This window comes from Sorex fumeus, unplaced genomic scaffold, assembly GCF_029834395.1.
Source record: "Sorex fumeus unplaced genomic scaffold, SorFum_2.1 ptg000265l, whole genome shotgun sequence".
NCBI classification, from domain to species: domain Eukaryota; kingdom Metazoa; phylum Chordata; class Mammalia; order Eulipotyphla; family Soricidae; genus Sorex; species Sorex fumeus.
Genome location: NW_026606322.1, coordinates 10,441,568 through 10,455,479, shown reverse-complemented (window position 1 = coordinate 10,455,479; position 13,912 = coordinate 10,441,568). Strand labels below are relative to the sequence as shown.

Here is a 13,912-nt window from a genome sequence, read left to right as displayed (position 1 = left end):
AAACACCGTAACAACAAAGTCTCCAATGGAGACGTTACTGGGCCCGCTCGAGCAAATCGATGAACAACGGGAGGACAGTGACAGTGACAGTGATTTTTACCATAAAGTGACCTTGACTGTAGAGGATAAGGCCCCCAGTTTCAGGAGCACTATATTCCCTGGCTTAGGAGCACCCAACTCTGTGATCCAGGTGATAGGTGTGGTGTGCGTAGCAGGACATCATCTGTCATTAGTGATGCTTTCCCTTTTCATTCTAATGCTCATATCAGTGCCCGGTGTATGATCTTGACCACAATGTGGAATTCAATGGCGTCTACCAGTCCATGACCAAGAAAGCGGCCATCACACTACAGGTGAGATGTAATTTCTGTGGTCGCTCTTGTCAAGGACAATGCACATTCTAGTCAGTTTGCCTGCTGGACCAGCATCTGAAATTCACCTTTGCCATATGCCTTGGATCACTTTCCTTCTGACTGGTTTTAAAGCAAAGATTGTTGTGCCTGAAATCAAAGCCTGGGTGATGGTGAATAATGCCTCTCTGCCAGGTGCCCTCTCTCCTAGGGAGCCTTGGGAACACACGATAGAGCAGCACATGTGTGTGACCCAGAGGTAAGGGCAGAAGATTCCAACCTACTTGTTGGGGGATTCCAGTTGAGTGTAAAGTTTATCTGGTCTTTTAAAGCAATTAAACATACTCGAGAAGACAGAGTGATAGTACCATGGGTAAGGTGCTTGCCCTGCATGTGGCCAACCCAGGTTCAATCCTCAGCTTCCAATATGGTCCCTTTAGCACCACCAGGACTGGTTCCAGAGTTCAGATCCAGGAGTAACCCCTAAGTATCGCAGGATGTGCTCCCCCCACATAAATATATTCTAACAGTTTATACCAATAAAGTACCAAAAGGGGACATTCTGGATAGCATGAATGGGCTTAAGGGGACGAAGATCACATCTATACAGCAGGTTACATCATTTGCATTTAAGTTAGTGTTTCAGTGGCAAATTTTTGTTTTGAAATGACACCCAGCTGTGTTCAGAACTTACTCCTGACTCTTGCTCAGGGATCATTCGTGGTAGGCGGGGGGGGGGGGGGGGGGTGGCTCACTGGGGTATTGAGATTGCAAGGCAAGCACCCTGCCTGCCGTACCATCTCTCTAGCCCCTTCAGTTGCAATTTAATAGCAAAAGTATGAATACAAATCATATCCCCACATTTTCAAAGAGATTCAGTGCCAGCCCTTGGAGTGGTCTTTACCTGATAGACCTGCAACTTGCTCTGTTTCTTACAGTAAGGTAATGCCATTTATTAAATAACAAGCAAAACATGAGAAGATTAATTGCAATTTAGATGTCAATCCCAGAAACTTCCTTCAGTTAGTCTTTAGTTTCCCAGGACCTCGGATTTTATACTCCAAATAGCTCTTCTTTCTCATTCATGGGGAAGGAAGACCGAGAGGCAGGGGCTACTACGGCAGGTAGGGCTTGGCCTTTCATGTGCCCAACCAGGGTTCAATCTATGTCTGGTCCCTCACGCCCTTCCAGATGTGATGCCTAAAGACAGAATCAGGAGTAACCTCTTTGCACTGCCAGATGTGGCCCCCCCAAAACAGATCCTAAAACATGTCCTTCTCTAAAAACAAAAGGAATACAGAGATGCACACTTAGAAAAAGACAAAGCTAGGACTCTAACTCACATCTTTTAACATGTTTGCTTCACGAAATCAAATTATTTGTTTACCTGCTGACCACATACTTTTTAGAAAACTTATTTGCCATTAAACTTATAATAAAAATAATTTCATATAGTGATCCTAAAACTTCTCTAAATTAGTTTATTAATTTTAAAAAAATAGGATCAGAGAGATTGCCTTGCATGCAGTTGACCCCAGTTTGATCTCTGGTACCACATATGGTCCCCCCAAGCTCCACCAGAGGTCACTCCTGAACACAGACAGAGGAATAATCACTGAGCATTCCCAAACTCCCCGTACCACACCCCACCCCTTCTTCCCCCCACCCCCTGCGGATCCCTTAATATATAAGTACTTTTAACATATTGGTTGCTAACAAATTTTTAAGGGATTAATATCGTTCTAAGTACTTGTACTCTAAGTGAGTACAAGGTAGATTGAAATCAAAACTATCTTTTGTTTATTTGTTTGTTTTGGGGGCCACACCCAGAAATGCTCAGAACTTACTCCTGACTCTGCACTTCTTGCAAGGCTCAGAGGATCATATGTGGTGATTGAACCCCGGTTGGAGGTGTGCAAGGCAAACTCCGGCCACTTCATTTAATTTTCCCTACCTTCTGTACTGTATTACTGGCCCCTCTTTAATTTCTTGGAGACAACAATTATTTGACATATTTGGGTAATTTAGATCAAATCATGGATGTTTGAAATTCCTTTCTGAGAAACTAGGAAGCAAGGGTGAATCTTACTTTTCTTCTCTGTCTTTCTCCACCAACCCCCAACACAACTTTTTTCTCCTGATATCTTTTTGCCGGCTTATCATAAGGTTGTTGTGTCTTATGCAGAAGAAGGATTTTCCAGGGGAGCAGTTCTTTGTGGTGTTTGTGATAAAGCCAGAAGATTATGCCTGTGGAGGATCTTTCTTCGTCCAGGGTAAGAGTAAGAAATATTTAGCTATCTAGAAAAACTTAATGGAAGGGAACAAAACCAAACACATAGGTGCCTTAAGACCATCTATATTTGGTGGGATTGGTGCTGGAATATTAAATGCCTGTAAGAAATCATCATGAACAACTTTGCAAACCACAGTGTTCATATAAAGTGTACGGAGGAATTTTTTAAAGATATTTTTAGGGGGCCAGAGTGATAGTACAGGGGGAGGGCTCTTGCCTTGCACATGACTGACCAGAATTTGACCCCCAGCACCACATATGGTTTCCAGACCCCTCCAGGATTTATCCCTGAGTATGCCAAGTGTGGCCCATGAAAGCAAAACAAAAGAAGCAATAAAACATTGTTTTCTTGAAAACAAACAAAAAAAGGAAGCAGAGGGAAGCAGAGAGATAGTACAACAGATAAGGTGCTTGCCTTGAATGTGGCCAACCTGGGTTCGATTCCCAGTACCCAATATGGTGCCTCCAGCACTGCCAAGAACGGTCTCTGGTTTCAGGCCCAAGAGTAAACCCTGAGCACAGCTGAGTGTGGCCCCTAAACTAAACAAACACCAAAAATGGTCATATTTAGTTCCCACTGGCTGAGGGTCATCAGCAGTGAAATGCAAGACAGTCTGAGAAATGCTTGAGAGAAATATAAGAGGAAGAAAATGATAGATTTGTAGGTGTTATTGAGACTAGAAAATGTCATTTAGTGCAATAAATCTTTTTCAAAGTCTTAGGCTTTCTCAGGCTATATGAGGTTGACTCTCTAAAAAATATTTGCTACCATATAGTAATGATTTTCTACAGATCAAGTTCCATTTCTTAAGGTCAACTTGGTAGCCAGAAGTAATGGAGTTATTCCTAGATATTAGAATTCAACATTTCCACAAGGATGTACAAAGAAAATTCATGGTTACTGGATTTCAGTTGCTAAACTGTCTCATAAAATACTGAGAAGGCAATTGGGAAAACTTACCCCAACTGGGGATTGTGTGTGGTCCTAGGCATAGTACAAATAGTTATGGATAATTACCCACTGACTTCCTTTGAAAGGGAATAGACTATTGATGGAATATTGATTTAACTACCTAGAAAAACCTTCCTTGTGTCTCTGATGAGCCATTTGGGATCTCCACAGAGCATATTCACTATTGAGTGAATGGTACCCTCGAAATTTAAGTGAAATTCCTGCTTGTATATTCATTAGTCTCTTAACTAGTTCTATAGTTTTGCCAATGTTCATTTCTTTTTGAACTATGAACCCTTAAAGACTATGACAAATTCTCACCAGCTGGAAAAAAATATAAAACAAAAGATAAGGTAGCTTTCTATTTCCGTTTTCTTTAGATGTCTATAGCAAATTGAGCCACTTAGATATGGAAGTGTCTGCCTTCCTCAAGTGGGAATAATTATTAGAGTTAATGATTATTCAAAATAATAATTTTAAGACTTACTGGTTTTAATTATGTCTAATAAAATGCACATAAACAGAAGACACATTGAATGTTATAACCAAATGAACCAGAGAGATAGAATGTTTGGTGGTTGACTTTTCCCTTAGATCTTGTTTAAAGAAAAAACAAATATTATCAAGAGTTACTGCTGTACAGTTTTTAAACAATTGTTCTGCTGACTCAGAGACCACAAAGAATCCGACCCTTTGTACTTATTCTGTTTTCCTTTTTTCTTTCTTTTCCTTTCTCTTTCTTTCTTTCTCTCTCTCTTTCTTTCTTTCTTTCTTTTTTTCTTTCTTTTTTTCTTTCTGTTTTCTATTCCAGAAAAGAATAACCAGACCTGGAATCTACAACGAGCAAAGAACCTTAAAGTAACCATTGTTCCTTCTATTAAAGGTCAGAATGCTGGATTCAGAAAAGAAATTTCTATGTCAGAAAATCTATCTAGTTACATGCTAATATCATTCTTCCAGATAAAAACAGCATAAGAAAATGAATGTTTACTGTAGAAATGAAAGAAGAAAACAGAATATTTTGTTAAATCCCTCTAAGGAACAAAGGGAACTAAAATTCAGGAAGTCCCTTCTCCCCTCTCCCCTTGGCCCCTCCCGCGTCCCTAGAAATCGTGCGTGTGGAAAGGAGCCATTTGTGAATTATGTCTGGGTGATCTGCAGTGGTTTTTAGAAGTCTGACTAGAAGTAAGGGAGAACTTAGGAATGGGTATAAAGACAGTGGGTTCCCAAATCTATCCAGTCTCAAATATGGTCCTATTTTCTTCTGAGATCATCTAACCAAAATTTCTCTTCCCTCAGCATCCGTTTATGTAAAATCAATTCTTCTCAGTTGCCTCATCTTCTTCTCCTTCTACTTGGGATGCCTGTTTATTGCGTTTGTCCATTATATGAGGTAGGTAAAGAATTTCAGGACATACTAATCCCCTTACCTATTTCTGCACATTGATTAGAACATAGACTTAAAAAGCCATATTCGGGCTAAAGTGATAGCACAGCGGGTAGGGTGTTTGCCTTGCACACGGCCGACCCAGGTTCGATCCCCGGCATCCCATATGGTCCCCCAGGCACCGCCAGGAGTAATTCCTGAGTGCAAAAAGACAGGAGTAACCCCTGAGCATTGCTGGGTGTGACCCAAAAAAGAAAAAAATAAATAAAATAAATTGGCTTTTAAAAAAAAAAACTTAAAAAAAGCCATATTCAATGGGATTCAAGTCTATCCCAGATTTTTAAATTTTTATTACATTTCAGTTACAATAGTATTAATGTTCATGATTTTGATGTACAGAGTTATTGTACCTTCACCATCACCAAAGTGCCCAAGACCTGCCACTACTATCCTCATGTCCCTTCTAGCCCACTTCTTCATTTCCCCTTCTCCATCTAATGTTTGCTAACCTCAGGTTTATAATCAAAGGAGAAATTTTGTCATCATTTGATACTGTCTATTATCTACATCAAGTCCTAACCACATGGCCTTAGGAAAGTTACTTAACTTCTCTATGCTTCAGTTTCCACATTTGTAATATAAAATGGAAATTTGCCCCAGATAATTTAGTATAACTCCTTGATTATATCAGTGTACTACTCAGGTCAGTGTTGGTTGAAGGTTAGCTTTTTTCATAGTTAGTGAGTCCATAGCAGAGGTCAGCTTGTATATTTTTGGACCAGAAAATACTGTCTTATAGATTGTAGGAAATTATTACTTTCCTTTACCCAAAGATTTAGAAATAGCTTTAAAAAATCCATCAAAAGTAAAATTGAATGCTCAAAATAATGTTAATAAATAGTAGGAATAATTGTTTTGATACATATTACCAGGTACTTTCCTACTGTTGTGTTCTAATTAAGAGTATGTACCTTCTTACTATTGTGTTCTCTTCCTGGGAGAAGAAAAATAAAAGGACATAATCTTGCTGTTATTTGACCAAGAAAATTTCATTCCCAAGTGCTGGAGCCTCTAATGTAAAGAACCCCAGCCTTTCCTTGCTTTCTCAAAAGATCTCAACCCTCAGTATTTCAGCATTTGTTTTTGCTTAAGAATATCATAGAGGGAGCGAGAAACAGAGACAGAGACAGAGACAGAGACAGAGACAGAGGTGCCTGCCATAGAGGTATCTGGGGAGGTGAGTGAAACTTGGGAAGGTGAGAAATGTACACCACTGATAAAGGGTTGGGTGTTGGAGCATGTTATAACTGAAACCCAGTCATAAACAACTTTGTAACTGTGTATCTCACTGTGATTCAATTAAAAAACTAAAATTAAAAGAAAAAAGTAAATTAGAATAAAAGAATAGCTGATTTACAATAAACTAGGGTTATTCCCCCATCTCGAACATGTAAAGAAAGTGAAGTGTGTATAGTTTTGAGACAATTAGGCAACATTAACCTCCTCATTAGAAAAACATCTTTGCTACCACAATGATACAAATATTTCAATGCTATCAGTTGATCTTTGTCTCAAACAAAACTCAAACATAACAGAGACCTCTTTTCTGTGACTTTCAGGAAGCTTTTCAATTGAGAAATTGACTTCAAAAACCCTTGGACCACCATGATGTATATCTAGGGCAATTAGAAACCAAAAATAATGAAGGAAAATTATGAATTATAAACTATGAGAAAGAGGGATAGAAGGGAAAAAAGACAAATTGACAGTACCTACAGACAAACACTCAATACATTCAACAAAATTACCAAAACAGATCCATCTAAGGAAGGACGCCATTAGCACATGATGAGAGTAGAAAGGGGAACTCTTGCCTAGGACAGAATGCCAGAAATAAGTTGCAAATATAGAGGGAGAGCTGAAATTGGGGAACCACCGATATGTACTAAGAATCATTATCACTGTATCACTGTCATCCTGTTGTTCACCGATTTACTCAAGCAGGCACCAGTAACATCTCATTCGTCCCAGCCCTGAGATTTTAGCAGCCTCTCCTTACTCGTCCTTCCCAACGCTGCCATATTGGAGGCTCTTTCAGGGTCAGAGGAATGAGGCTCGTTATTGTTACTATTTTTGGCATATCGAATTTGAGGTGCTTGGTGCCCTGTCCAGTTTCCAGTTTCTTTTCAGGTTCTGGTGCAGGGGTGTTAAAGATTCTTTTGAACTAACAACTTTTTTTCCCCTGACAGTTGCTCTTGAGCAATATATGTGTATTACATACATTTATATAGTCATTTGCACGGCAGAGCCTGGCAAGCTACCCGTGGCGTATTCAACATGCCAAAAAAAAAAAGAATGATTAATGAATGCTAAAATTTAAAATAAAAGTCAGTGAGAATTCAGATATTTGCATGGCCTTAAAGTATATCCCCACAAACTGCTTAGTAGTTTTAGAGAAAAAAATGATGACTAATCAGTGGAGAAGTCAGACAATTGCCTGGTTGATCAAAATGTTTGCATCACAAGAAGAAAATGGATACTGTCTGCATAAGACACTCTGAGAAAGAAACAGCATGTTGGAAGGAGAATTCCAACCAGAAATACCTATTCTGAACATAATCATGAGGGAAAACAAGAGAAACTTAGAACACTTAATATTCTGTTAAAATGTGTCATAAAAGACAAAAAAATATATTAAAAAGATGACAACAAAGTATAATGTCTGATCTTAGGGGTGGAAGAGATAGTATAGAGAGTAAGGTGTTAGAAGGTGTTTGTCTTGCTTCCCCAGTACCACATATAATCCCCTGAGCACAAATGATCCTATGAGCACATATGATTTCTGAATCAAGACTAACCACTGAACACCCCTTCCTCCAAATAAAACCCAGATCTCAGATTAAGTTTTTTACTTAAAAAAATTATAATAATTTGGAGCTGGCGTGATAGCACAGCGGGTAGGGCGTTTGCCTTGCACGCAGCCAACCCGGGTTCGATTCCCAGCATCTCATATAGCCCCCCAAGCACCACCAGGAGTAATTCCTGAGTGCAGAGCCAGGAGTAACCGCTGAGTATCACTGGGTGTGACCCAAAAAACAAATAATAATAATAATAATAATAATAATAATAATAATAATATAAAACCCCCACAAATCCTATTTTTTGTTTCATTTTGAACCATACCTACCAATGCTCTGAGATTACTCCTGACATGTTGCTAAAAGGACCATGCCTTTTGAAATGTCTATTTCCCCAGTCCCCAAAAATATACTTATAAGGACATTATTTCAGGTCTGTGAGATAGCTCAAAGATCAGTGGTGCCAAGTGATCCCATGAGTACCTCTGGGAGCAACCAGGAAGCATCACGCTCTCCTACCCAGCATTATTGCTTGTGAGCCCAAAATTTTTTAAAAAACAGAAGCAAGGTCATTTTTGCATCTGTAATACAAAATTGTAATGCTATGATTAAATAAAATAATGTCTGTCCTGTGGAAATATTTAAAAGCATATAAATTCATAGCACGTGCAATTTCCTTGCAAAAGGTCCAGAAAGGGATGAGGGTGGAGAGAGTTCCCAGGGTGCCCTGTACTCATGCACTTTCCCTGGATTGGATAATCAGAACATGATCCCCCTGCCACAGAGGGCAGTCCTGGAGATCCCCTTTCCCCCCCAAATCAGAGTACAACTGAGTGAATTATCTCTGGGTGTGACCCCCCACCCTAACTAAGCACTGTTTGGGATGCCCCTCCAAATAAAACAGTTCAAAAAATATGTGTATATATATTGATAGAGTTATAGGTTCATATAGAAACAGAATAAGGCAAATATGATGTTAACCTGGATAATGGTTATATGGGCATTCCATCATCTTGTGTCCTTACAACTTCTCTATAAATTGAAAGTTATTGTCAAATAAAAAGTTAAATAGGGAACTGGAGATACAGCCTGACAGGTGCTTGCCTTGTATGCAGCTTACTTAGGTCAACCCCCAGCATTCCATATAGTCCCACAAGGCTTGCCAGGAGTGATCCCTGATCCCAAAAAAGTGAAATAAAAAAAAGCCCAGTCTATAGTTATGTATTTCTGTAGTAAAGCAGAGTAAAGTCTACAGCTGAAAATTCCTGTAGTAATGAGGGTATATACATTAGCTGATTATCAGTTCAGTTAACACATTATGCTGGCACATACCGTAGATGGCTCACACTTGGATATCACATAGGACAGATTGTACCAAGATAAATACTAATTGTTGTCAAAACTTCCTGTTCCACTTTAGTTCAGTACCGACCAACAAGACAGAACACTATTAATGAAAACACTGGATGGCAAAATAAACTAATTACAGTGCTTGCATCAACATGTTAATCTATGAAGTAACATTTACCAAGCACCTGATCTGTACCAGTGCTGAGGCTTCTAAGCAGATTATCTCCTCTCATGCCCAGTCGCAGTGGATACCAGTTTTCTAGCCCTTTGACGATTAAGAATATGAGACAGACTATGCGTGATCAAGAATTTCCAGCCAGTAAATGAAAGCGTGGTGATTTCAGTGCAGACAATTTGATTTTCAGAGCCATCACTCGTAAGTAAGTGCAAGGAGATGGATCTGGAGTCAGAGCATGAGAGGGAAGACAAAGAGACCAGACCTAAAGCATGGTACAGAAAAAGGTTCAGAAAGCTCTCGATTTCAACTTGGAAGAGCTCCAAATGCTAGGGGAAATAGTGTTTATCTCTCCTGTCTGCTGTCTGTCACCGACAAAGAGGTTGTTTGTATTTTTTTAATGCTTCCGATTGCAGAAAATAAGGCTTCTTCTCTTAGTTAGCTAGCATTCATAAGCAACATACTTCTACGGTTGTTTGCATGTTATTTATATGAGAGATGCTCATCATGTCAATACCAGACAATTGCCTGGTTGATCAAAATGTTAGCATCACAAGAAGAAACTGGATACTGTCTGGATAAGACACTCTGAGAAAGGAACAGCATGTTGGAAGGAGAATGTAATTCAGCCTATTAAATAGGACACAATTTTTGAAAGTTGTAACATAAGGCTCTGCTGAAATCTTGGGCTGCCAAATTGTTTTACCATGGTCGAATGTTTGTGCATAGATTCTTTCCAAATATAGACAAGCTGAAATAGAAATATGGGAATATAAGAACTATTTGGTATTCCAAATAGGGGAATAGACTAAGGGGAAATCCTAATAAAACCCTTCCTTTGTTGAAGTAAGCCAAAATAACATAATTTCTATAAAACCAAATGGAACTAAGACCTGTAACATAATGGAATTTGGTATGTATCTAGGATCTTTTTATCGATTCCTGTGGGGTTTGCTATATACACCGTGAGACCAAATTAGAATATTAGACAAAGGCATCTATATAGCCCCTGTCCTCAGGGAGCTAAGAATCAGGTGTCTTATGTTGTATTGACCTAACCCTGAACATTATTCCCTTCCCATTCCATAGCTTTAGTTCATTTAAAATACATTTAAAAAGCCACACAGTTTATCTCAGCCTAGGCCCAGAACCACATACTTGTTCTTATTTTGTGCCTTTAAACCATCCTGTAGGACACTGATTTGCAAATGTCCCAAGTTTTCCCTTCCATTCTTGGGTTAGTCATGATCATACTTGTGCTACATAAAAATTAAACCACAAAACTCCATAGATATACATCAATAAGTATTTGTGTTTTTCTACAAATCTATGACTCAACTGAATGATTATTTTCTGGAGTAAATGGAAGAGATCTTAGCCAGTTATGGGCTGAAGAGTTTAATTCATGGGCAGGTCATAAATTGCTCTTCAAGATGAACTTCAGCCAAATTTGATCACTCATTCTCCTGCAAGCCAGTCTTGGAATATTTAACTCCAGGTGAGATAGCAGAAGAGTGCAAGATGCCCTAAATATAGGCTGATAAGTGGCAAAATGTCTCTTATGTCTCTTCCCCCGTTCTACTCACGAAAACAAATCATAAGGCTAATCTCGACTGAGAAAGTGAAGCTCCTTTTTAATTGAAGAAGCTGAATACAAGATGAGGTATAGCCATTTGCCATAGTTCTCATTTACTTTTTTTTTTTTTGGCTTTTGGGTCACACCCAGTGATGTACAGGGGTTATTCCTGGCTATGCACTCAAGAATTACTCCTGGCAGTGCTCAGGGAACCATATGGGATGCTGGGAATGGAACCCAGATGGACCGACCGCGTGCAAGGCAAATGCCCTACCCGCTGTACTATCGCTCTAGCCCCCTAATTTACTTTTGTTGCTCTTATTCACTGGATCTTTTCATGCAAATTATTTAAGACCTCCAATAAATAACTTTAGCAATTCAAAGACCTCCAATAAATATTGGATAACGCTTGTTAGTACAAAATCAGAATCCAAATGCAAACATTTTTGAATCCATATAGTTGCTTGCAGTAAATATCACTAAAATTCTGCAAAAGGAATTTCAGTTCATTAGATTCTCACTTAGCAACAAGAACAGTCTGGTCAAATTATAACTGATCTACTTAATTGCTTAATTTATTCAACAAATATTTATTTATTATCTCCTATATGTCAGGCCCTATCCTAGAAGTTAGAGATACAGTGTTGAACAAGACAGTCTATATCTCTCGACTCTTCACATGTGTAGAGTAGGAATGTGAGCAAGACAGCATTAAATAAAGAAAACAAAAAGTTCCAGGGCCAAAGAGATAATACAGGGATTAAAGTGCTTGTATTTCATGAGATTACATCCCATTCATTTCTAATACTACTTCTAGTCCTTCAAGCACTGCCAGAATTTATCCTTGAGCAAAGAGGCAAAAGTAAACCCTGAATACCACAGGTGTGGCCTAAAATTAAACACAAAAAAGAAAAAGAATAAAAGAAAAAGAATTTTAGGGCCAGAGAGACAGTGGAGTGGTAAAAAAAAAAAAACACTTGCTTTCAATGCAGCTGACCTCATAATTTCAACTAGTGGAAGGGGGAAAATAAATGTAGTAATATAATAAAAAATAATTGTGTGGTGCAAGTATTTTAAATTTCACTTATTCATACCTCTCAAAGTCTGAATGGTAGGGAGGAGCTGTCATGAGAACTGGAGAAACGGTAGAAAACTAGGGCTGAGACCTTGACACAGGAATGAGGTTGCTGTATCTGTAAACCAAAGAATTATGAATGGAAAGTCTTCCATCAAACACACCAGAATCAGTAGTATGAAGTAAGAGCCTGTTCCAAAGCACCGGCACGTGCGCTCAGCCCACATCCCTACCTTTCCTCCTGCCCAATCAACTTCACATCCAAAAGGGATGCTCACTTTGGGTATAAAAGAATAAAACACATATTAGTTTGGGATACACATTTGCAAATGGTCTGGCCTGGTTTTTAAATAATTCAATAACTTTATTGAATATTAACTTTTATAACATATGAAAAATCACCATCTTAAGGTATATACAATTCAGCGATTTTTAATGAGTCAGTTCACATTCACCAGGGTGGCTATACTATTTTTTAAATAAACAGAAAAATTGCAAGAGTTGACAAGGGTGTGTAGAGCCTTCTATATTGCTTGAGGGCATATAATTTATTCTTGCTATAAAAATGCTATGGAAAGCAGCTTGAAAAAAAATTAAATATAGAGCTATATACCCGGAAAGTTCATTCCTAAGTATATAATCAGAAGAAGAGAACAATATCCACAAAGAAATTTGTATGTGCATGTTTATTACAGTGTTATTAATGATAACAAATGGGTCAAAAGCAACAAAACATCTTCCAAGTATGCACAAATAAGTTAACATCATATATTCATGCAATAAGATACAACTTAGTCAATAAAACACTGAATATTGGGGCCAGAGAGATAGTACAGTGGGCAGGGAGTTTGCCTTGCACACCGCAACCCAGGTTCAATCTCCACAATCCATGTAGCCCTTCAATAACAGCCAGGAGTGATCCTTGACATGAAGACACAAGTAGGCCTTGAGTATGACCAGGTGTATCCCAAAAAACTACAATAATAATAGCACTGTAGCACTGTCCTCCCGTTGTTCATCGATTTGCTCAAGTGGGCACCGGTAACGTCTCCAATGTAATATTTGTTGTTACTGTTTTGGGCATATCGAATACGCCACGGGGAGCTTGCCAGGCTCTGCAATGCAGGCGGGACGGTCTCGGTAGCTTGCTGGGCTCTCCAAGAGGGATGGAGGAATCGAACCCAGGTTGGCCGCATGCAAAGCAAATGCCCTATCCACTGTGCTATTGCTCCAGCCCAAGGGGTAGTTTGTTAATATCCTCGTTTTCCTGCAGACCCTAAGCTATGGTATAATACTAATAATAACAATAAAACATCAAAATATTGTTTCATGCGACCACCTGAAAGAACCTGAAAATACTGCGCTAGGATAATCCCATCAAAATGACTACATGTAGCCTAGTTCTGTTTATACAAAATGTTCAGAATAGAAACATTTATAGAGATTGAAAGTAGATCAGTAGTACCAAGGCCTAAGAGAAGAGGGGAATGGATCTGAGATTTCTTTGAAAAAGTTATAGGGGGCTGGAGTAATAGTACAGAGAGCAGGGCAGTTGCTGTGCATGCAGCAGACCTGGGTTCAATTCCTGGCATCCCATATGGCCCCCAGAGTACCACCAGGAGTAATTCCTGAGAGCAGTGTCAGGAGTAGACCCTGAGCATTGCTGGGTGTGACCCCAAAAGCAAAAATAAATAAATAAAATAGTTTTTTTAAAAATAAAATGTTATAGAAACATAATATTGTAGGTCAGACAGTTTTGTGAACATACCAAATTTACTGAATTTTACACATGAAGGGGTGAATTTTTGGATATATCTGAAAATAGATGCATGAGTTCAGGTATGTATATATTTGCTAGACAATGCTTGCCAGTCCTATGATAACTCTATACTTAAC

At 38.8% G+C, this 13,912-nt stretch overlaps 2 protein-coding genes across 3 annotated transcripts in view; one reads left to right on the top strand and one right to left on the bottom strand.

The window, feature by feature from the left end:
* The window catches only part of SIDT1 (SID1 transmembrane family member 1), a 108,867-nt gene that overhangs the window by 53,914 nt on the left and 41,041 nt on the right, over window positions 1-13,912 (top strand). For both annotated transcript variants that reach the window (XM_056109280.1, XM_056109279.1), the window contains exons 6-9: window positions 270-353; window positions 2,536-2,623; window positions 4,407-4,478; window positions 4,895-4,988. In XM_056109280.1, the coding sequence (XP_055965255.1) occupies window positions 270-353; window positions 2,536-2,623; window positions 4,407-4,478; window positions 4,895-4,988 (338 nt within the window). The remainder of the gene's footprint in view (window positions 1-269; window positions 354-2,535; window positions 2,624-4,406; window positions 4,479-4,894; window positions 4,989-13,912) is intronic.
* The window catches only part of SPICE1 (spindle and centriole associated protein 1), a 158,411-nt gene that overhangs the window by 132,537 nt on the left and 11,962 nt on the right, over window positions 1-13,912 (bottom strand). The window lies entirely within an intron of this gene.